This window comes from Carettochelys insculpta, chromosome 4, assembly GCF_033958435.1.
Source record: "Carettochelys insculpta isolate YL-2023 chromosome 4, ASM3395843v1, whole genome shotgun sequence".
Taxonomy (NCBI): domain Eukaryota; kingdom Metazoa; phylum Chordata; order Testudines; family Carettochelyidae; genus Carettochelys; species Carettochelys insculpta.
The window spans coordinates 88,714,889-88,740,272 of NC_134140.1; the positions used below are offsets into that span (position 1 = coordinate 88,714,889).

Here is a 25,384-nt window from a genome sequence, read left to right on the forward strand (position 1 = left end):
ATATATATACTTGTAGATGAGGTGACCAGATCTACATGCAGGACCCAAGATGAGGGCATACCATGAATTTATGTAGAGGCAATATATTTTCTGTTTTATTATCTATTCCCTTTCTAATAATTCCCACTATTCTGGTAGCTTTTTAGATTGCCACTGAGCAGATGTTTTCAGGGAGCTATCCACAATGATTCCAAGATCTCTTTTTTGAATAGCAACAGTTAATATACACTCCACCATTTTTGCATGGATAGTTGGGTTTGTATTTTTTCCATGTGCATTACTTTGCATTTATCATCACTGAATTCTCTCTGTCAGTGTGTTGCCCAGTCACCCAGTTTTTTGAGATGCCTTTGTAACTCTTTGCAGCTTTGCCCCTTTTTCCAAATCATTCATAAGTTAAGCAGCATCTGTCCCAATATGAGGCACTACTTATTCCTACCCTTTGCCTCTTAAAAGATAGGAAATGGTATTTTTGGTGATCATCAAGCAATCCCTCGATTACTTGAATGAGGAGCCTTTTATTATCACTCTGACTCCCTCTGTTTATAAACAGCCTCCCTGCTGAAAGGCAGAGCTGGGAACAGCACAAGCTTGTTGCAGTTAAAGTGCATGCCTTCGCCCCAGACACAGCTCGTAAGCAGACGTCAGGTATGTAATTGAGGGGCATCTACAGCAATCCTGCCACATGGCTCTCCTTTTCCACACCCTCATTCATGTGCCGATCTGCCCATTTCCACCTCTGCAAAATTGCCCAGATATGACACTAATTTGAGTCCCAGTTAGTTACACAGGTTGAACCTCTCTTGTCTAGAAACCTCAGGACCTGACTAGTGCCAAATGAGAGAATTTGTCACACCACAGAAGGTCAGTATTATCTAGCATGTTACCAAGACATCCACTGCTTTTTGGGCTCTGAGAAGACATTTGGGGTAAATTAGAATGAAATAACAGCACAGAACACTGAGAGCCAGGCCTGCTGGCTGTAAACAAAGTTTATGGGACCACAAAAAACTTGGCCACACCCATATGTAGTCACCTAACTCAGTGCTTCCCAAACTGGTGTGCCACAGAGGGATTAAAAGTGTGCCATGGAAATTATGCCATTATTAAGAGAATTTTTACTCAGTAAAGTAAATCTTTTATCAATTAATTAGATTTGTTAGATTTCATCTTTTTTCTTTATATCTTCTTGGGTATATTAGTAATTTCTGCTTTTTCCAGTTAGAATGCTCTTATACTGAGCCTCCCCTTTGACCAGACGAAATTTGCACCGTGGAGTAATTTTGAATATTTACATGCTATTGATGCTGGCTTGACTTGATTTCACAGCACTTTCCTTGATAAGAAAAGTTGATTTTACAGCATTTGGTGTGAAAAGTTTATTTCACAGCAAGAGCAGAGGCTTACTTTTCTTCTTTAAAGAAAGGTATTTTAATAACTTGCCAGACACCAGCTACACTCTGTATATTGGACAAATTTTTGAAAAGAGAGATTCCATCAGCCGATCTGATGGATTTGCAAAATAAAGAATTTGCAAAAGAGAAGACCAAGATACAAAACACACAGCACCACAATAATTATTTGGTATTGGGATTCACTTGGTTTGGTGATCTTGCTGCTCCTCTGTCTGAATGTCTTATTTGCCAGGTCAGGTTATCAAATAAAGCCCTGGTTCCAAGCAAGCTGAAATGACGTTGCTTCACAAAGCACCCATCTTACCTCCAAAAGGACATCAATTACTTTAAATGGCTGCAAGTAGAAAATGCAAAACAAAACTGTCTCATGAGAAAATCAATGAAGGTATCAGATCATACACAAGGTCAACTTTCAGCTGCAAAAATGGGCAATTTCATCAAATTCAGACTGCTTCAGTCATGTCTTTTTTCTATTTTATGTGAAGAAATGGGAGCAGAACATCAATCCCTCTCCTTCACACTGAGGTTCGCTAGCTTTCAAGAAGCAAAGTTCTGTCAAGAGTTTATGAACTGAGGAAAAAATTGAAGCACTTTATGCACAGCAAGATCCAGCATGTGAATCTCTTGCAAGATATATACCGGATGGGAATACTGGCCTACTTGACTGATGTATTCAAGCACCTAAATAAACTGAATTGGAAGCTGCAAGGACGCAATGAGAACATGCACAGAAAACTTAAATGGGTTCCAAACAAAATTTAGAGAGAAGTGGATCATGGTTCACTCCAGATGTTCAAGCAAGCTTCTAGCTCAGACCAAGATGAAAAGCTACTCCCACTTGTGGAGCAACATTTGAATTTGCTTCAGGACAAGCCCTGGCATTATATCAGCTCACCTGGAATAGAGCAGTTTGATTGGATTTGAAATCCTTTTGAGTCATCTTCAGAAAAATCAACAATGAATTTACCTTTGGAAAAGAAGAATTTTTGGATATGAAGAATGATCGCACCCTTGAGCTCAAATTTAGAGTGATTCCACTGGATCAATTTTTGGCTACAAGTAAGAAGTGAACATCCACTGATTGCAAATCAAGTAATAATTGTTCCAGTGCTATTTTCGACCACCTATCTTTGTGAACTTTGTCTCCCTTCAGTATCACCTATGAAAAAATGAGAATAGATCATGTTTAAGAAGTGTGGATCGGGAGCTCCATGTAGCTCTTTCTAGCATTGAACCGAATTTTAGACAGTTGTGTTCGCTACAGCTCACGTTTCACATTAAACTCTCGTTGAAAATGTGAAGTCAAGTATTGTTTTCATTAATATTGTAATATTATGTATATTTCATTTTGAAATGAGTTATTTCTTGCACTATTTTAGGCTATTTTTTAAATTTTGGTGTGCCATGAAAAGTTTGGGATCATGAAAGTGTAGTGTGAGATCAAAACTTTTGGGAAGCAGTGATCTGGCTAACTAAAATCATGCTGGATTATGGATCTTGGCAGATGAGAGAGTACCAGACAAAAGAGGGTCAACCTGTACTACTAATTCCCCTCTTGTCTTCACTATTGCATTTCCCAGAGAACTCCCCAAGTCCCAGCTCTTCAGACTCCACCATTTTAAACATGCTGTGCACAGATCCACATTGAATGGTCACAACATGGCTCAGTCTTGCTCTCTGAAAAGAGACCACTGTTGTGAGAGGATCTGGGTACTGAATCCCACTTGCTCCTAATCATCCTGGGTCTGAGTTGTGACTGCTCACTGTTCCTACTGCTGGCTTATGACAGCATGGTCTCCACAGGCACTGACCCCCTTTCCCCTGAAGTAGGTTCCTGTCAAGAGAGAGCTTATTCAAAGGCAAACCCTCTGTTCAAGCAGGTGAGAGCCATTGTCTGTTGATGGTCCCTTGATTAGTCAGATTTTCCAGGTTGAGTTTTCTTCCTACGTGACAAGTTCCTGCTGCAAAGTGGGCCCTGCTGCACCCCTGCCCACCCACAGCATGCCCCAGCCACCAGGACGCTCAGTTGCAGACCTGCCCCTCTCTCATCCCCATGCAGCAAGCACTTGCTGCTTCTGGCCCTGCATGGGACAGTCCATTTCATTGGCCCCCTTGAAATTGGCAGCCACAGGAGACCACCCAGTTCACCTGACCCTAGGACCGGCTCTGGTGATAAATGGGAAGAATGAGTTTTAGGACTTGCCCTGAGAAGCTACTGTCATAAATGCAAATTAACACATGTCCCTGTTTTCAATTGTTGTTTTCACATTTGGGCAACAACCACACCCATATGAGGGTTCTGTGGGATGGTCTTCTCCAGCCTGAGAAGAGAACTGCATACAAAGTGCTCTGAAGTCACATGAAAATCAAGAAACTCTGCTTTGGTACTGTAAGAAGTCCTGTGGCACCTTATAGACTAACAGATATTTTGGAGCATAAGCTTTTGTGGGCAAAGACCCACTTCGTCACGAGTGATTTATCAACAGGTAACATTAAAAACACAAAGTGGGTCTTTGCCCACAAAAGCTTATGCTCCAAAATATCTGTTAGCCTATAAGATGCCACAGGACTTCTTGCTGTTCTCGAAGATACAGGCTACCTCTCTGATGCTTTGATACTATATCACATGTGCAAAGTTGAGGAAAGATCATATTATGATGCACGTATGTATTTTCATATGATAAAGTTTCCAAATACCTAGGAACTGCTTTCTGTACATTCAGTGCATATATGCTGTGTTTAAAAAAAAAGACATAATATGCAGGTTAGATAATTCACATATTTAGGCAAATAAGAATTTTAATAAGATAATATAAAATCCATTTTAAAAGTTTCCTTTATTATTTCTTCTCTGTACTTTTTGCAGTCCAATATTGCATGTGGGCTGGGAAATTCAGACAGCTGTTTGATGTATTTCTTTTTATGTATTTTTAAAATTCTCCTCAGCTTCTCTCACTCATACTAATATATAGTTATCACCTTCATTATAGATAGAAGAGAAGTCTGTTCTGCCTCTGATCAGGTTAGGGAATGGCTATCTGATCTGCACTGTAATGTACTTTTTAGTTTTCACTGTCTGATTTTGAAATAAATGTTAGATGTCTCTATTTATAAAGGATCTGGTTTTAGGAGGGGGAAGATACCTTTGCCGGTTTTACCGTAGGCAGAATTACTCAGTTTGCCAACTTGAAAGAAAGAAAGGCATCAATAGAGTTGGTTTCATATTACTACATTTACATCTAACATATGTTGTTTTTAATGTTACCTGTTGATAAATCACTTGTAGTTCATATCTGTAAGATCAAATCGTCCAGAAAAATTGACTGTACCTGTCTCTAATAATTTTCACTACTAATTTAGGAAGTGGTAAAAGTAATAATTTTTGTCTGTGTCCATGAAGTATTAGAAAAATGCCAAATCCTGGATTGTTTACTCACTTGTATTTCTCATTGATAATCTTCTTTGGGAAATCTGGCTGTGCAAGGAATATGCTACCAGACCCTCTCCAACAGTTCTCCCTTCACTTCCAGAATCTTTTGATTCTATTTTAAACGGACAGAATTTAGAACTACGGCCCAATCCTACAAGGGGCTGAGTAGTTAACAAAATAGAAGTTCAGGACTCTCAGCAGTTCTCGCAATATGGCCTGTAGAAAGCAAAGCCTTCTCTTTACAGGGGAAATATATTTTTCTTACTTTTTTAAATAGTTGCTGCTTTCTATCAAAATCCTCATGAATCCAAAATGAGACACTAAATGTTTTTCTTCAGTGAGGGAATCTTTAAGTCTGCATAAACATTATCACTGACTTGTTTATTTTCAGGCCTTCCACATTTTCAAGAGCAGAATGATCTAAAAGGATTACTAGAAAATCTCCACCAAAATATCCAGGCCAAAAAAAGAAAGAATGTAGAAATCATGTGGGTGGCTGCAACGGTAAGCTCCTTTGTTCCAAATGCTTTCAGATGTGATGTACTTATTTTCCATATGCCCATTGATGTGTGGGCTGCCAGAGAATTTAATGGAGGCACTCAAAAATATGGTGATCGGATTCATAAAAGCATCTTCGTATTTGTAGACCATTGTTTTTTCTATCATATTCATTTCCTTAGCTATTGTAAGAAAGTGACCTTATCATGAGTCTGTCTCTATTCCCAGTACCTGACTCCTCTCTTTATTTTATTGTATTATTTTTAACATTTTTCATTATATGGATCATCATTCATTCAGAGAACTCCTGGAGGAAGGTAAGGTCCCAGAGGACTGGAGGTGGACAATGATAGTGCCTACCTATAAAACAAAGCTGGGAGGGATTGCCACTAATTTGGACATTTATTATGCAAAGGCTATGTCTACACTTGCCCCCAACTTTGAAGGGGGCATGTTAATCAGGGTGATGGGAGATTACTAATGAAGTGCTGCGGTGAACATGCAGCACTTCATTAGGCTAATTCTCCCCCACGGCAACTTCAGAGTGTCAGACTTCGAAGTGCCGGCGTGCGTGTAGCCGTGGGCACTTCGAAGATTAGAATTCATAATGACCTTGACAAATTAGATCATTGTGATATATCAGCAAGAAAAAAACAAGTGCTTAGTCCTGTATTTGGAAAGGAAAAATCAAATGAAGGATTACAGAGTAACTGTATAGGTGGTAGCTATGCTGAAACATCTGAGGGCTATAGCGAATCACAAATTGAATGTGAATCAACAATATGATGAAATTGTGAAAAAGGCTAAGATCGTTCCTGGTCGTATTTACAGCCGTGTCAGACATAAGACATGGGAGTCAGTTGTTACACTCTCCTCAGCATTGCTGAAGATTTAATTGGACTACTGTAGTTCAGTTTTGGGAGCCACGCTTGAAGAAGGATGTGGACAAATTGGAGAGAAGCCAAAAGAGAACATAAAAATGATAAAAGGATTAAAAAGCCTGAGCTATGAGGAAAGGTTAAAAAACTGGATTTATTTTTGTTTTGAGAAAAGAAGATGGAGGGGAGACCTGGTGATTCTTCAGATATGTTAAGGGCTGTTATAAAAAGGACAGTGATCTGTTCTCTGTGCTCACTGGAGAAGTCACAGGTTTAATCAGCAGCAAGCAATATTTAGGTGAGATAGCAGAAAAACCTTTCAGACTGTAAGTGTGGTTAAATTCTGGAGCAGACTTGCGCTGGGTGTCGAATCCCTATTATCAGAGGTCCTTTAGAACAGATTGGACAAACAGGAGCAGTGTAGTTTTACTAGGACCTATCTCACCACAGGTTCCCAGACTTGATGATCTTTTGAGGCCCTTTCCACCTCTGCATTTCTGTGATTCAAAAACAACAAGAAGTCCTGTGGCACCGTATAAACTAACAAATATTTTGGAGCATAAGCTTTCGTGAGCAAAGACCCACTTCATCAGATGCATGAGTCACTCATGCTCCAAAATATCTTTTTATGTACCATATATTACAGTACAGGGCCTTGGTGACCACAGTCTGCCCATCGGGGGTTGTTATATAGCATACTCCCTTGACTATCCATTTACTGTTTACACCAACAGTGGGCAACCTAGGCAAGTGAATTAGCCACATGGGTGTCCCTCCTTCCTCTCAGTGGCCTGCCATGTTGTTGTAACCAAGACAATCTCCTGGGATAGGGTAGTTTGTTAACTACACTTGTGGTGCTAGAATTTGTGGGGTGAGCAGCCAATTGATTGGTGTTTTAATCACTACAGTTGATCATAGCAGCTCTTTGGATGCAGAGGGAGCGCACAGCTCTCAAGCAATGTTGTGTGCAGTCAGCATACACCTGACTTGACCTGACATTGCTTTGTATGTGTTTCTCTTTAGCAATACCAGTAGCAAAAAAAGGTCCATGAATGGAAACCTGTAGAATCTGGCAATGCTGTGTGTGGGCTGGCGAGACATTTTGTTTACTGTTGCCCACATACAACTTTGCCATGTTCTGCTGGCTCCTGTCCATGTGGAACATAGGTGGTTAATACAGTGAATCTCTTTTTTCTAAATTTAAAATAAATTTACTATTGTCACATACCAAATTTCAGTTATTCATAAGTATCCTACTTTTATTTTTTAGAGTCTAACAAGCCTCTGGGCCAGTTGCAAAACATAATTACTTGGTTTAACTGCAGTTGACTATTTCTATGCACCAGCCCTATCTTTCAGTGTTTTATGTAATGAACTACTTTAATTTGTAAATGAATATCTAGTTACTGCTTCCGTAGGTACTCTACAAATCACTTTTAAATAAATTACACATATTTTGTCCTCATCTAGCTACTGTCACTGTGGCAGTTACGCACTCCAACTGCAGCGATTAAAGCACCAATCCTAGACAAGGTGCAGTTACAGAAGACCCCCTGGGTTGTTCCCTGGTGTGCTGATCATGCCACTGACACCCACCTTCTTGCCTTCTGGAGCTCCACCCCCTCTCCAGCTCCTGTCCTGGTGAGGCAGATTTGAAGGCACAGAGTAGAAGTAGCTCCTCCCCAGCAGAGCAGTGCAGACACTATTTAACCACAGTTTTGGGTGCATGCAGCTTTAGGGCACGGCACCCAGGGACCTCACTGCCCAGAAGGGAGCAAAACCCAAATAAATTTCTCTCTCTCTGTGCACAAGATTTGCACAGGGAGGGCTCGTTAAGTAAGCCCCTTTTATCAATGGAGGAGAGATATGCACCATAGTAGCTCTCCCCAGGTAAAAACAATTTATACTAGGTGTTTTAAATAACCAAAAGAGTTTTTATTAAGCAAAAAAGTAGGATTTAAATGGTTATAGATGAGAACATGCAGATCAAATGAGTTACCAAATCAAACAAAACAGAAAACACATAGCTAATTCTGTTTTTCTAAAAATCTAGTTACTTGTGAGCTCTCACCCTAATCAGCTGCCTTTACCTAAGGTGAAATCTTTGGGTCAGAAATGGTTTTAACCGGACGTGTGTCTCCAAGAAAGTTCTCTGTATTTCTTAGGGCATATCAGGCAATTGCCAACGTAGGCTCCAGACAAAGATGGAGCAGGCTGAAGACCAAAGATGGAGGAACCTCAGGGTCCTCTTTATGCTGTTCCCCTGTGGAAGGAATTCCCTTGTTCGTGTAAAAGTATAGTTCAAGGTGGAGCCTGTCACATGAGCAGGTCACCAATCCAAGTTCTTTTTAGCCAATCAGCTGTTGCCTGTCTGCTGAATTCTCTATGCATTCAAACATTTGTTTGCCTTTGTTATTGCTGCTGCACGTTGAGCAGATGTTTTCTTTGAACGGAGCTGTCCTGAGGATTTAAAATTTTTTAAAACTGTTTGTTTAGTTTAACTGGTTTGATTTAATGTTGTTTACTTATAAATGAAAAGGCAGCCAGCTTTCCTTCCAAGCTTATTTTCCACCTCAGACATGCTTTCCAGTGTTTTTCATCTCTTTGTTCTGCCTGAGGTCCCCATACAGCCCAAAATTGGCTCTTTCACTAGCCAACACTCTCTCTCTATACTTTATGAACACAGATTTGGGATTTAGTCCCTCCCACCCTTTAACGACAATCCATCATGTAGTGTTCTCTGTGACTCAACTGATTTCAGACATTCTCGACTACTCATGGACTTCGAAAGAGTAGTTCAAAGTGATTATTTTTTTAACACTTGCTTCCTCTCCAACAAAAAGCCTTTCCAACACAGCAACACTGACATGACATCTACCCACCCTCACCGAATATAAAAATAAATCGTCCAAATTACTCCCCCCCCCCAGCACGCACACACACACAAGCAGAGGATTTTAATTCCAAAAGGGAAGAAAGCCAGAGTCTCCAGGAAGTCCACTGTAGATTTTACTGTAAATTTTATGTGGGAGGTGCTCAGATACTACAGTGATGGGTGGCAATATAAAACCCAAAGGTAAGATTCTCCTTCAACTGCTGTGCATATGAATCATATAATCTCCTACTGCCTACTTAGAGGTTTATAGTTGCTAAATTACTTCAAGAGGTAGAGATCTGTATCAGAAGCTTAATGGTCCAAATTCTACTGCTGATCCTTTGATCCCAATAATGATTGAAGTTGTTACATTTACACATTCTGGAGTTTTCCCTCTGGCTTTCTGTTAAAAGTTGTTTTCTTAATTCACAAAGGGAGAAGTTATGCATAAGGAGGAGTTAGAATTAGAAACTATGATAGTTTCTCAGTTTTTGTCATGACAAGAAGCATGCTCTATATTTCAGTCTTTTCCATGTATTTTCATTATGTACACCTTGGAAAGTTTGAAGGTTGAAAATAAGAACGGCTTTGTGAGTATGGTTTCAGTACAGGGTCTGAATCCTGAAAACCGTAACTCATAGAATCATAGAAGAGTAGGACTGGAAGGGACCTCGAGAGGCCATCGAGTCCAGCCCCCTGCCCTCATGGCAGGACCAAGCACTTTCTAGACCATCCCTGAAAGCCATCTATCTAACCTCTTCTTAAATATCTCCAGTAATGGAGATTCTACCACTTCCCTTGGCAATTCGTTCCAGTGTTTGATCACCCTGACAGTTAGGAACTTTTTCCTGATGTCCAACCTGAACCTCCCCTGCTGCAATTTAAGTCCATTGCCTCTTGTTCTATCCTCAGAGGCAAGGAAGAACAAGTTCCCTCCCTCTGCCTTATGACACCCTTTTAGATACCTGAAAACTGCTATCATGTCCCCCCTCAATCTTCTCTTTTCCAAACTAAACAAGCCCCAATTCTTTCAGCCTTTCTTCATAGACCTTTGATCATTCTTGTTGCTCTCCTCTTGACCCTCTCCAATTTCTCCACATCCTTCCTGAACTGCGGTGCCCAGAACTGGACACAATACTCCAGCTGAGGCCTAACCAGCACAGAGTAGAGCGGGAGAATGACTTCTCGTGTTTTGTTCACAACACACCTGTTAATGCATCCTAGAATCATGTTTGCTTTTTTTGCAACAGCATCACACTCTTGACTCATATTTAGCTTGTGGTCCACTATAACCCCTAGATCCCTTTCTGCTGTACTCATTCCTAGGCAGTCCTTTCCCATTCTGTATGTGTGACACTGATTGTTCCTTCCTAAGCGGAGCACTTTGCATTTGTCCTTATTAAACTTCATCCTGTTTACCTCAGCCCATTTCTCCAGTTTATCCAGATCCTTTTGAATTATGACCCTATCCTCCAAAGAAGTTGCAGCCCCTCACAGCTTGGTATCATCTGCAAACTTAATAAGTGTACTTTCTATGTCAATATCTAAATTGTTAATGAAGATATTGAACAGAACCGGTCGTAAAACAGACCTCTGCGGAACCCCACTAGTTATACTTTTCCAGCAGGATTGAAAACCATTAATAACTACTCTCTGGGTATGTTTATCCACCCAGTTGTTCACCCACCTTATAGTAGCCCCATCTAAGTTGTATTTGAGTAGTTTATTGATAAGTATATTATGTGAGACCGTGTCAAATGCTTTACTGAAGTCTAGGTATATCACATCCACCGCTTCTCCCTTATCCACATGGCTCGTTATTCTATCAAAGAAAGCTATTAGATTGTTTTGACATGATCTGTTTTTAACAAAACCATGCTGGCTGTTCCCTATCACCTTACCACCTTCCAATTGCTTGCAGATGACTTCCTTAACTACCTGCTCCATTACCTTTGCTGGCACAGAAGTTAAGCTGACTGGCCTGTAGTTTACTGGGTTATTCTTGTTCCCCTTTTTATAAATGGGTACTATATTTGCCCTTTTCCAGTCTTCTGGAATCTCTCCCGTCTCCCATGATTTTCCAAAAATGATTGCTAAAGGCTCAGATACCTCTTCTATCAGCTCCTTGAAGATTCTAGGATGCATTTCATCAGGCCCTGGTGATTTGCAGGCATCTAATTTTTCTAAGTAAATTTTAATTTGTTCTTTTCGTATTTCAACTTCTAAACCTACCCCTTTTTCACTAGCATTCTCTATGTCAGGCATTCCTTCAGATTTCTCAGTGAAGACCGAAACAAAGAAATCATTAAACATCTCTGCCATTTCCAAATTCCCTGTTACTGTTTCTCCCTCGTCACTGACCAACGGCCCTACCCTCTCCTTGGTCTTCCTCTTGTTACCAATGTATTTGTAAAGAGCCTTCTTGTTTCCCTTTATGCTTGTAGCTAGCTTGAGCTCATTTTGTGCCTTAGCCTTTCTAATCTTGCTCCTGCATGCTCGTGTTGTTTGCCTATATTCATCCTTTGTAATTTGTCCTAGTTTCCATTTCTTATACGATTCCTTTTTTAGTTTGAGATCATGCAAGATCTCCTGCTTAAGCCAAGGCAGTCTTTTGCCATGTTTTCTATCTTTCCTACGCAGCGGGATAGCTTGTTTTTGGGCCCTTAATAATGTCCCTTTGAAAAACTGCCAACTCTCCTCAGCCGTTTTTCCCCTCAGTTTAGCTTCGCATGGGACCTTACCTACCAGCTGTCTGAGTTTACCAAAATCTGCCTTCCTGAAATCCATTATCTCTATTGTACTGTTTTCCCTTCTACCCTTCCTTAGAATTGTGAACTCTATGATTTCATGATCACTTTCACCCAAGCATCCTTCCACTTTCAAATTCTCAATAATTTCCTCCCTATTTGTTAAAATTAAATCTAGAACAGCCTCCCCCCGGTAGCTTTTTCAACCTTTTGGAATAAAAAGTTGTCTGCAATGCAATCCAAGAATTTATTGGACAGTCTGTCCCCTGCTGTATTAGTTTCCCAACATATACCTGGATAGTTGAAGTCCCCCATCACCACCAAATTCTGGGCCCTGGATGATTTTGTTAGCTGTTTAAAGAAAGCCTCATCCACCTCTTCCACCTGGCTAGGGGGCCTGTAGTAGACGCCTAGTAGGACCTCATCCTTGTTTTTTACTCCTCTGAGTCTAAACCAGAGACTTTCAACCCGTCCATCTCCTATGTCCATCTCCACCTCTGTCCAAGTGTGTACATTTTTAATATACAAGGCAACACCTCCTCCCTTCTTTCCCTGTCTGTCCTTCCTAAGCAGGCTGTACCCTTCAATACCAACATTCCAGTCATGAGTATTATCCCACCATGTTTCTGTGATGCCAACGATATCATAGTTGTATTCATTTATTAGTACTTCCAATTCTTCTTGTTTATTTCCCATACTTCTTGCATTTGTATATAGGCATCTCAGACATTGATTTGGTCTTGCCTCCCAGTTTTGCCCTAGCCCTCGTTTTACTCTCCCAGTGTAGCCCATACTCCCTCCCATTTCATGTTCATCTCCCAGGTATCCATGCTCTCCACTTACGTGCAGGCTTTGCTCCCCTGCCCCCGTCGAACCTAGTTTAAAGCCCTCCTCACTAGGTTAGCCAGCTTGTGTCCGAATATGGTCTTCCTCCTCCTCGAAAGGTGAACACCATCTCTGCCTAGCAGTCCTTCCCAGAAAAGGATCTCATGGTCAAAGAAACCAAAGCCTTCCTGGCGACACCATCTACGCAACCAACCATTCACCTCCAGGATACACCTGTCTGTGCCTGGGCCCCTACCTCTGACAGGCAGGATTGAAGAGAATACCACCTGTGCCCCAAACTCCCTGACCCATGCCCCCAGAGCCCTGAAGTCACTCTTGACCTGCTCAGCGTCACACCTCACAGTATCATTAGTGCCCACATGGATGAGAAGCATGGGATAGTAGTCAGAGGGCTGGATAATCCTCGACAATGCCTGCGTAACGTCTCGGATACGGGCCCCTGGCAGGCAGCAGACCTCCCGAGAGGAAATGTCAGGGCGACAGATGGGTGCCTCCGTCCCCTTCAGAAGAGAGTCTCCAACCACCACTACTCTACGTTTCCTTCTTGCAGGGGTGGCAGTAGACTTCCCAGCCTTGGGGTACGAGGCTTCTCCTCTTCTGTGCAGGGTAATTCTTGGTCTCCTGTATCGAGTACAGCATAACGGTTTTCCAGTACCATGGTGGGAGGGTTCTGAGCAGGGGTGGGACACTGCCCACTGCGAGAAGTAACCAGCTGCCAGTGTCCACCCTGGTCCACCTCCTCCAGTGGTTTATCAGCCATCCTGTGCACTGAGACAGTCACCTCCGCGGTCTCCACCTGAATACTATCCAGGAGCTGCTCATGGACTCGGATACTCCTCAACCTGACCACCTCCTCCTGTAGCTCCCCCACCTGCCGCCTGAGAAATTCCACCAGCAGGCACCTTCCACACTGAATATTCCCCTCAGCCTGGGTATCAGTAAGTGGGAACGACAAGCCTCAGTCCTTGCAGAACCACACCAGGATCTGGGTAGAAACATCCATGGTAAGGCAGTCTGTCTGGCTACAGGCACAAGTGGAGGAGACAGCAGTAGCGCTGGCACAGGTTTTGCCAGTCTTCCTAACCATTATAGTCCTCTCTGTCAAACTCCCTCTTAAACTCCCCTGTCTGCAGCTCCCTGTCCACTTCGCTCCCCTGGTCGCTCCTGCCTCTGGCTTTTAAGCCTGCTGGCCTCTCTCAGGCCCTCCCCCTATGAGTCACACAGGGGAAGGCTGATCAAGGGAGCAAAAGGTCAGGCAGGCAGTCCCAGCTGCCACTGAAACTGAAACTGAAACTGAAACTCCCCCCACCTGGAATCAAAATGGCAGTTCAAATGCCAGCAGTTAAAGCACACGCTCACTCACCCAGAGATCAGCATGAATAGTAAAGACTTCTTCACGCTCATGCTTTGCAGGATCAAAATCTCAAGTAACAGATCTCGCCTCACCATATCACATCATGAAGATATGAAGTAGTTATACACCTGAATTTTAAATTAAATAAGTTGACATCACAGAGAGTGGAAGAGACTTCAAAAGACTTTTTTTCCTTTTAACTTCTACCAATAGTTGCTCTATCTCGGGCTGCATCTGCACTATAGAGATCTTTCCAAAGAAGCCCTTCCAGAAGATCTCTTCCAAGAGAACTTCTTTTGAAAAAATGCATCCACACACAAAAAAGTGGATCAGAAAAGAGCATCCATCCACCCCACTCTTCAAAAGAACCATCTAGGGGATCAAAAAACCAGACCCCATGAGGACTGCTCTTTCATGGAAAAAAAAAAAAAAAAAAAAGGCCCACACAGCATCTACACACATTCTCTTTGGAAAGAACTTGCTAGTGTAGATGCAGACTCAGTGTTTAGACTACCACAATTACTTCCTGTTCTGAAAATGAAGAAATTAGTATCTCAGATTCCACAGATTGGTAATTGGTACATATAAATACTGCAAAGACTACAGCTATCGATACTGACAAGTGAGGACAGTAAAGCAAAATTTTCTAGGGGTTGGTGGGCTTTTTAGCTATTAAATCTTACTTTGTCCTTTTCCTATCACTGTACTGTTTCCCTTCACTTCCACATCTGTTCTGGTATATCCTCGTCTTTCTGCAGTTTCACATTTTAATGTAAAAATTAATCAAGATTTCTTTAGTGACCCTTTAGACAAAAAATATAAAAAACCTGAAACATCCAAGGTCATCAATGCAAGTAATTGATATCGGAAGAGTCATGAGCATACAGACTTTAAAACACAGCCAGTGTCACAGTTTGTAGCAGCACCCCTAATTGTTCGGTCACATTCAATTTCTAATTTTACTTTGAAAAATAAACCTGAGAGTAGTCTCGGGTACTTCTGTGACCTCTAAGTCAGTCTGTTCTGCCCTTCACAAAATATATTTGTATTCCAATTGTATCCCCTGAGATCTTTCATCTGTATTCATCTATTTTGCGCAGGGATCCTTTCCCTTGTCCAACACATAACAAGTTGTAAAAGGGAGTGCAGAAATAATGGTACTATATACATTATGGTTAATAGCAGTCAAACAGAAAACAAGATTTTAAGGTTAAATATGTAACAAAAAAGGAATCATAAGATACTCCAGATTGTGTTTTATGATGTTATTACAGCACTCCTCTGGCTGTGGGCCTCCAGCCGTTTAAAGAGTGTTGCATCAAATGCTCTGGAATTGTCTACTTATTATTGTAGACTTCAGTATTTTAAAAAGGCTCAGTAATCTCAAACACTAGTTACAATCACTTGCCAGCTACAGTGTCTCCCCATTTCTTCCAAGATGGCAGGTATCTATAGACCTGTGCTCATGAAAGACTTAAAGATCTGGTTTCCAAGATGTAATTTGGGTGAAATTGGCTAAAACAGAGACTTCAACCTCACCTGTACTGTTTACACAGGTGTGTCCAATAAATACTGATTCCAAGATCCTTCCTCAGGGCCCCATTGCCACCATCAGTACCAGCCTGTGAAAGTCTGGCATGAGCACCCTCTGTACAACATGTAAAAACTCTTCAGTGGCCATGTCTGCATTGGGAAAATACGTCATATTAGACACTGTGATAATTAACATGTTTTGGCCAACATCATGTTAAACATGATTTTTGTAGTATAGACAACAACCGTCATGTTTATAAAAACATTTTAGCAAATCAAAGTTAACCTTTGGAAGGATCCTAAGATTAAACATGACCAGCTGACACATTTTTAAACATGACTTCTCCCTGCCAATACGAAGATCAACATTGAAGTTAACATCATGTTAATTATAATACGTTAATACATTTTCTAATATGATAAACTTTTCTCTCTTAAATGTGGCCTGTGTGTTACTTCCAACAGTCTTCTCAGTGCCCAACTGAGAGGTTAAATGGCACAGAAGACCTTGTGTATTTCTTCTAGACCAGACTGAATTTCACTCTTAGAAATGATACTTAGCTGAAATTCTTTTGATGTTGTTAATTAGGGATTTAGCGGTATAAGTGAACACAGTCACATTGGGTACACATGGCATTAAAAGAAAAAAATATTTCTTTCTTTATTGACACCTTTTCCAGTTTGTCTACTGATCATTAACTAAATTACTTAGGATCACCTGGCAGAATCGTAATGGTCAAATTCCATTTGAGCTGGACTAGTTTTAACCAACAAATAAGTCCTCCCCTTTCATCCCACCACACCCCCCAAAAAAGTAAGCCTATCTGGATTGGAATTCTCTTTAACCATAAAATATGTGAGTTATTTTTTCTCTCCTTTACAGTTTATAGAATGCAGATGAGCAAATAATTTGATTTGTCTGTTTCATAGATTTGCCGCAAGCTAAATGGAATCCGCTTCACCTGTTGCAAAAGTGCCAAAGACAGGACATCCATGTCGGTGACACTAGAACAGTGCTCACTCTTGAGAGATGAACATCAGCTGCACAACGACTTCTTTATCCGGGCACTGGACTGTATGAGAAGGTATTGATCTGGTTTTGGATTTGGGTGGTGGTTTTTTTACAGTTTTTTTTTCTCTGCTACTTGTGTTCCAGACACATGCATGTACTGTATTGCCTTAGTACTAGCTAGCAGTGAATAGGTTGCAGGCCAAAACTTTATTGAGAAGTAAGGACTGCAGGATTTGGACTTGGTTACTTAGCAGATCAATTTTAATATTTTTTCATAGGCTTTCATAAGACACACAATTTTAGCAACATCCCCATACCTATAAGAATGTTATATCTTCTCTTTAAAAACTGTCCAAGCTGTTTAAATTCTTTTTATAACATTTCAATAAAATTGAGCTGGATAAATAGTACTATGTCAGAATAAACATTTGTTATAGCTTATAGTTTTCCAAGCTGAAAAAGATGACCAAGCGAGTTTGGACTTACATCAGTTGTATGCAATTAAATTATCATGATATTAGAAAAAGAAGCTACTTTGCACTGTTTATTATAGCAATGCAAATACTGACAGAAGTAGTTAAGAATGCGTAATTGTAAGATGGTGATGGGATTTTGAATATCTGCATGTTAGTCTCAGGAAAGAATTTCTAGTAAGTAAGTTGAGATAATAAAATGAATTTGGCTTCTACATTCTGTTGTCTATAAGTCCTATTAGAACTGACATTTCATAGTTAATTATTTTTGTTAGGGCTTCCGATTAATGCCGTTTAACCCACGTGATTAACTCAAAATAAATTGTGATTAAATAAATTAATCAATTAATCACAGTTTTAATTGCACTGTTAAAGAGTAGACTACCAATTGAAATTCATTAAATATTTGTGATGTTTTTATACATTTGAAAATATAATTATTTCAATCATAACTCAGTATAGTGCTCCCTTTTTATGTTATTATTTTTATTACAAATGTTTGCATTGTAAAAATGATAAACAAAAGAAATAGTATTTTTAGTCCTGTTGGAATTCTGCAGTTGTTATATTGCAGAATTCCACCAGGACTCAGTATTTTACAGTTCACCTCATACAACTACCATAGTGCAATCTCTTTGTGAAAGTGCAACACATAAATGTAATTTTCTAACATAACTGCACTCAAAAAGAAAACTGTGTAAATCTTTAGCACCTGCAGAGCCACTCAGTCCTACGTCTTGTTCAGCCAATCCCCCAGACATACAAGTTTGTTGATATTTACTGCTCACTGCTTGTTTACAGTGTCACCTGAAAATGAGGAGAAGGCATTTGAATGACACTGTTGTAGCCAGTGTTGCAAGATATTTACATGCCAGATGCAGTAACACTTCACATATCCTTTCATACTTCAACCACCATTCCAGAAAGCCTGCTTCCACGCTGATGAGTTATGCTCAAAAACGATCCAAAGCCATATGGAATGCGTGTTCATTTTCATCATTTGAGTCAGATGTCACCAGCAGAAGGCTATTTTTTTTTTAAAAAATGGTGGCTTGTGTTCTGTAGCTTCTGCATCAGTTTTGTTCTTTTAAGCTTTCTGCCACACCTCATCCCTCTCAGATTTTGGACAGTGCTTCGGATTCTTAAACCATAAGTTGAGTGCTGTAGATACTTTTACAAAGCTCACATTAGTATCCTCTTTGTCTTTTGTGAAATCTGGAGTAAGAATGTTCTTAAAACACACAACGTGCAGAGTTATCATCAGAGACTGTTAAAACATAAAGTATGTGGCAGAATGCAGGTAAAACAGAGCAGGAGATATACAGAGTTTTCCCTCAAGGAGTTCAGTCACAAATTTAATGCATTAGTTTTTTAACAAGTATCCTCAGTTTGGAAGCATGTTGTCTGGAATGGTGGCCAAAGCAAGGAGGACATACATATCTGGCACATAAATACCTTGCAATGCTAGCAGCGGTGCTGATAACCACCACAGGCCTGGGAGATAGGTGGGAGGGAAGCCCAGCTCTGCACCACTTCCCCCCCAGAAGGTGTGAGGCCAAGGGTGGAAGAGGCAGCACTGTCCCCTTCCATGCTCCCTCAGAGCCTCCCACAGAGTGGTGCACAGCCCTCCAACAGCATTTCAAAGGGGACCAAAGTTGCAGATGCCACCAGTGCTGATATTTTAGCAGCAGTGATGGATGGAGTTCCTGGCCCCCTCGGAATGCCTGGCCTGGGGGTCACCTACTCCCCCTCACCTCTTTTATGTTGGCAGGCCTGAATACAAGCTACAAAAATTGCCATGTAAATGCCATCTTCTCACTTTCAGGTGACATTGTAAGCAAGAGTTTACAATGACAGAAAGAAGGTAGCATTATCTCCCATAACTGTTAGAAAAATTGTTTATCCATGCAGTTGGCTGAAACAAGAAGTAGGACTGAGTGGACTATAGGCTCTAAAGTTATACATTGGTCTATTTTGGAATGCATTTATTGTTGGTACATAATTCTACATTTGTAAGTTCTGTCATAAAGAGACTGCACTACAGTACGTGTATTAGGTGAACTGAAAAATATTATTCCTTTTGGGTTTTTTTACTCTGCATATATTTGTAATCAAAGATAAATATAAAGTCAGTACTGTACACTTTGTGGTCCATATAGTAATTGAAATCAATCTATGTGAAAATGTTGAAAACATCCAAAAAATTAAATAAATGGAATCCTATCATTAACAGTGCTATTAATCAGAATTAATTTTAATTGAATAATTCATCATAATTAATTTTTGTAATGGCTGGACAGCCCTAATTTTTATACTGAATACTGAGTATTAGGTGTAGGATTTGAAAAATACAAAGATTTTGCTCAAAGAATACTTAACAAGAATCCTTCCAAGACCATAAATTTCAGGGCAGCCTTCTAAGATACAATAAACGATGTCCTTCACTCCAGTGCAACAGATGATTAAAATTTCTTTCCTGATTTGTGTAACCTAAGGTAACCATTGTTTTAAAGTTTTAGTAGGGTAATGATCCAAACAGAGATATTTCATATCCTGCTGGTAGAAACTGTGTTTATCGATTAATTTCAGAAGCTGTTAAATCTAAAGTTATCAGCCTTGCAATATCTCCGTCAGTAATACATGTGTTGTTTAAAAAGAAGCAACCTAATTGCTAGAAAGGATGATTCAGCAGAGGAGCATGAGGATTCAGATCTATGGCCTCCTTGCATGTTGCTTGTTTACAGTGATGAGATACTAAAGTACAATTTCATATATATCATTAAAGCCCCTAAATCCTTTAACCATTGTAGTGCTTCAGCTACGCAGTGACACTTGCATGTGCTGTCTTTCATATCTTCATGTTTTATCACTAATGAGCTATCCATGAGTTTTCTGCATGAAACACTTTTCTGGTGGAATTTCAACTGTTCTGTTTTGTTTTGTTTTTCATAAACTATCAATAAATGTGAGTGTTTGAAATCTACTCTAAATGGTTGGGCATAAGGATCTCAATTACCCAAAATAAATTCTTACGAAGATTAAACCTTAGAGTAGGAATGGAAAAATTCAGACAACATAACTTCTATAAATAGGACCTTGTATATTGCACAAACTTTTTTGTCCGTACAGAAGTACAGTAGGATTTTGCAGATAAAATGCTCCTTACACTGGGGCTAGTAGCATCTGATGTGGTTTATAATGGATCTGGAAAATGAAGTGAGTAATGCGTCAATAACATTTGCAGATAGTACTAAAACTGAAATTAGGTAACTGCAGAAAATGTTAATAGACCTGGAGAACATTTAGGGTACTGGGCAATTAATAAAATATTAATACAGTAAGAGACAAAATTAAAATGTAGGCCACAACCCATGGAAGTATCCCTATTCAGGAAGTGCACTTACGCAGCTAGGCGCCATCTAGACTACATTCCCCTTTCGGAAGGTGAAGGCAAATGCAGCCAGTCAAAAATGCAAATGAGGTGCTGATTAACTTATTGCATGCCTCATTTGCATAATGGTGGCCACTCACTATTCCAGAAGTGCTGTTTTTTGGGAAAAAAAACAAGCAATATAGACAGGGTTCGTTCGAAAGGAAACCCCACTTTTGTAAGCACCCTTCCTCCTGAAAAATATGCAGAATGAGGGTGCTTTTGAAAGTGGGGTTTCCATTCCAATGAACCCCCTTATACACTGCTTGTTTTTCCCCCCAAAACAGCACTTCCAGAACAGCGAGTGCCTGCTACTATGCAAATGAGGTACATAATATGCAAATCAGCACCTCATTTGCATTTCTGATCAGCCACATTTGCATTCCCTTTCCGAAAGGGGAATGTAGTGTAGCTGCAGCCCCACTGAACTTTAAACTCATAATTAAAGTTCATTTTCTTAAATGCTTCCATGGATTTGGGCATTAGGGAAGAAGACTACTAAACAAGCATGTTGAACAGATGACACAGCAGTGCAGAAGACTATTTAGTGTGTTAGTGGAATATTTGGCTTAGGGTGTATGCTCATGTCTTCCCTTAGTGGCTAGCACCAGTGACCACAACGGCCTACTGCTTACTAATAGCTAATGGAGTTATTCCATCAGCTCTGGGGATAAGTTGTACAGGTGCATCCTTGTGCTCCTAGTGCTGAAAGGTCTAACATCATTAAATATTACTTTGCAGTATGAAATACAATAAGAAAGCGAATACCATTGCACACCAGTATATAAAAGCATTGCATGTAAAACCAAGAGGTAACAATCCCTCTCCATTCAGTGGCACCAGCTGAGTTTTACTGGGTTTAAACTGGTGCAAATGACAACTGGTTACTTCTTGATATTAAGGAAACCTCATTTTGAAATGTTGAGAATTTTGCTTTCACGTGTAAAGATCTAAACACAGAAAGGAGAGCAAGCCCACAATTTTCCGTATGGAGGAACTGAATGGCCTTCCAACAAAAAGCTCACTTGTTCATTTGAGGGGCTGTGGCAGCTGTGCCTTTGAGTTTTGTCTAAATAAGGTTAATGGGTTTGGCACTGCTGTGACATTAATGTATTTATCCTTTCTGTGTGATTAGTACTGTATGATGTTGTTTTAAAAAGTTACACTGTGCAGTTCTGAAAGCTTTTAAGATGGTGTCTGCATCTAAAGATAACATTTTATGACCAGAGAGAGACATGACATCAGTGCATTTCTTAATTTAGAACAGGGCAATTTTACTCTGATGAATCTTCAATAGATCACTTTGTTAAGCTCCATTTCAGTCTGGCATTTTTGCAATGATTGCCATGTAACACTTGTGAAAAGAAAAGAAACTGTCGACAAGGGGGAAAAACAGATTCTGACATACAAAAAAATTAACAGGCTGGATTGAACTTTAAAAGGCTATTTCTAAGAGTGGACAGTAGGAGATATATAATGGTGTGAAATCATTTGAGTTTTGAAAGTAAATTGAGGTTTCGGAGCAGAAATTGTGATTTTTGAGATATTAAAATCACAAGGGGAGTTGGTGCCTTTAATGCTAGCTTCCAGAATGCCCACATTGCCACAGCTGTGATTGCTCCCCTAGAGAGGACAGATGTGGTCCCCAGCCCCATCCTTACTTTGCTCCGTTGGAAAACTTTATAGTAATACTAGATTCCACTAATGGTTTTGCCCACTCCATCTAATTGCATGGCTAAGAACAATCTACTCCCCATCAAGGGCTACCTCTCGCATTTAAATTATAGTTTTCATTTTCTTTGTTTACACTGCGTGATGATGTTCTGCGAATTCTGCAAATAGTTTTATATTATCCACAAGTAAGCCATTAGTAAGACAAATAAGAGTCTTGAACAGATACATCAGATAGTAATCATTCACAAAATGTAGTGCATTAAAGATAGGCTTGCTAGCAGTCCTTTTAACTTATGAAAGACGTTTCAAATTGACTGCAGGAATTCAGATTTTGCAGTATAAACACCTAATGCAGCATTTTGTCATCTTGGTGTATCTCATTGTTGTAGTTGAAATGAGCATACAAATTGTAGCGTCTGTGAGTTTAATGAATACTCCCGTATATGTGACATTAGACCCTTGATTTGTGCATGTAATTCTTCTTAATCTGAGCAAAGTTGTGTTCATATTCTGGGACAAATATGGCCAGTGCATCAAGTGGTCTGATTTCACATATTACAGCTTGAACCTCTCTCGTCTGGCACCCTCAGGACCTGAGTGCTGTCAAATGAGACAATTTGCCAGACCACTGAAGGTCAGCATTGTCTAGTACATTACTAACGCTTCCACTGCTTCCTGGGCTCTTAGAAGACATGTAGGTTTAATGTAGAGCTAAATAACAGCACAGAACACTGAGAGCCAGGACTGGTGGCTGTAAACAACTTTATGGGATTGCGAGAAACTTGGCCACACACATAAGTGGTCATCTGGCTAACGAAAATCCATGTTGGTTTACGGATGTTGTCAGATGAAGGAGTTCTGGATTAGAGAGGTTCCATTTGTACTGAAATCACACTTCTGCTTTCTCAGTTATCTTTTTTCCAAATGATGTTGTCTGGTTTTCTTATCGCCTGTTGGTGAAGGGCTCCTGCCATCTAAATTCTCTTTGTAGTATAGCATTAAAAGCCCAAACATATTTAACATAAGTTCAGGTACCTATCACGTGATTCTATACATTGTTCTTGGGTGGTGCTTGACCCTGGAAAGTAGCAGAACTTAAAGCAGTTTTTTAAAACTACATTTTCTTCCTGGCATATTAAAAGTTGCTTTTCAGTGAGTTGGTCCATATCCATTTTGCATGTCTGGAATAGTAAATAACCAGAGAGGCCTTTTACATTCAGGATGTCTTCAGTAAAGCTTAGAAATAAAAATAAGTATGACAAATCCACTTACTTCAGTAAAACCTCAGGGCTGTCAACCCTGTCATCATTCTTAACAGGCAGCAGTACCTGTCACTTGTTTGAGCCAGTGAACACAAAATTTGATGCAATGAAGGACTGGTTATTTTCACTTGAAACACCAGCTGAGGATATTTCACATAAATGGTCTATCTTCAAAAAGCCTACGGAAACATACAGTGCAAAGAGTGAATGGTCTGAGCAACAAGATGTGGGTGTTTTATGGCTCAGTTGTGAAGAAAATGGTCCTTTTCAGAGCCCTCTTGAAGAGCATAAATGCAAAGCGATCAGTAGCAAAATATATTCATTTAAAATATTTCAGCTATAGGATACAACTCCATAATTAAGTTTTGCAAAGAGCTGCCAACTTACCAGCCCAGGCCACTATTCTCTGCTGCTGCTCCTGGCCCAGGCTACCTGGCTGATGCTAGCCTCTTCTTACAGCCACACCAGCTGTAGCTGCCCTGCCCTGGGCTCCTGCCACTGGTCTGGCTGACCCCTCCACCTCCCAGCCCCAGGACTGGACAACAGATGTTGCCAGATGAGAGAATACTGGATTTGGAAGTTTTAACTTGTAGCTCTTTCCTATCACCTAGGTACATGGGTTAAAGCAGAATGCACAGGCCCAGACTGAGGGGGGACCTTGGCCCTACAAAGAGAGCCCACCACCAGACAGTACTGTGACTGAAATGAAAACTAAAAGTATTGGGAAGAAAAAAGTACTGACCACAGAACTAAAAATCAATTATAGGCTTATTTATAAGTGTTCATGACTTGGTCCACATTAAAAGGGCCAGTTTCACAAAGCAGAAAGCAATTGAGCCAAAACTGCTGGGAGGAAGAACTTAATAGAAAAGAGTGAAAGATAAATGGGAATTATTTAACGACGCTTTACTGGATTTCCAAATGTCACAATCCCACGATTGTGAAAGAAGGCTGTGTTGGTTAGATAATTGGCATGGTTCAGAGGGGAAGTGAAGACAGCTATAAAATTATATATATTTCCATTACTTTTGTGTTACTATCAGTGTTACCTTTCTTCTGTTTTCTCCATATATAACTCTTAAAATATCAGAAGCAAGGAGATATCTTTGACCAGCAGAGCTAATAAAGTATATTAGGAAGAAAAATACTTCTAACATAGGTATTAGTCCATCGCTAGATGGAAATTGTAAAATTATCATTAATAAGTCCCAAGAAATAGAAGTGTTCAATAAATATTTCTGTAATTGAACCTCTCTTGTCCAGCACCCTCAGGACCTGACCAGTGCTGGACAAGAAAATTTGCCAGACAATGGGAGGTCAATATTTTCTAGCACATTACCAACCCTTTCACTGCTTACTGAGCTCTTAGAAGACATTTAGGCATAAATTGAAGCTAAATAATAGCACAGAACACTGAGAGACAGGACTAGTGGCTAGAAACAAAATTTATGGGACCACAGGAAACTTGGCCACAGCCATGGTAAATGGTCGTCCGGCTAACTAAAATTATGCCAGGTTATGGAGTTTGCCGGATGAGAGAGTCCTAGATTAGAGAAGGTCAACCTGTATTCTGAATTGGGACGGATGGAACAGATGTTATAGTCATATCATATGATGAAGGTAACATTTTCTATTTTATTAATCTATCAGAAGGATGTTAAACAGGAGCTAATAAAGTTAGATTTTTTAAACAGTAGGGACATATAATTTTCACCCAAGAGTTTAAAAGAGCTAGATTAAGAGCTTGCTGGACCATTAGTTCTAATTTCCCATAAATCTTTGAACACTGGGGATGTCCCAGGAGACTTGAAGAAAGCTAGAATGATATTAATATATTTAAAAGGGTAAACAGCATGACCTGGGTAATTAATTACAGGCCTGTCAGACATCATGACATTAATCCCAGGGAAGATAATGGGAGAGGCTAATATGGAACTTTATTAATAAACAATTGCAG

General features: G+C 40.1%; 1 protein-coding gene across 2 annotated transcripts in view; it reads left to right on the plus strand.

Moving 5' to 3' along the window:
- The window catches only part of INPP4B (inositol polyphosphate-4-phosphatase type II B), a 295,449-nt gene that overhangs the window by 245,033 nt on the left and 25,032 nt on the right, over positions 1-25,384 (plus strand). For both annotated transcript variants that reach the window (XM_074991914.1, XM_074991915.1), the window contains 2 exons: positions 5,237-5,349; positions 16,507-16,661. In XM_074991914.1, coding sequence (XP_074848015.1) covers positions 5,237-5,349; positions 16,507-16,661 — 268 coding nt within the window. The remainder of the gene's footprint in view (positions 1-5,236; positions 5,350-16,506; positions 16,662-25,384) is intronic.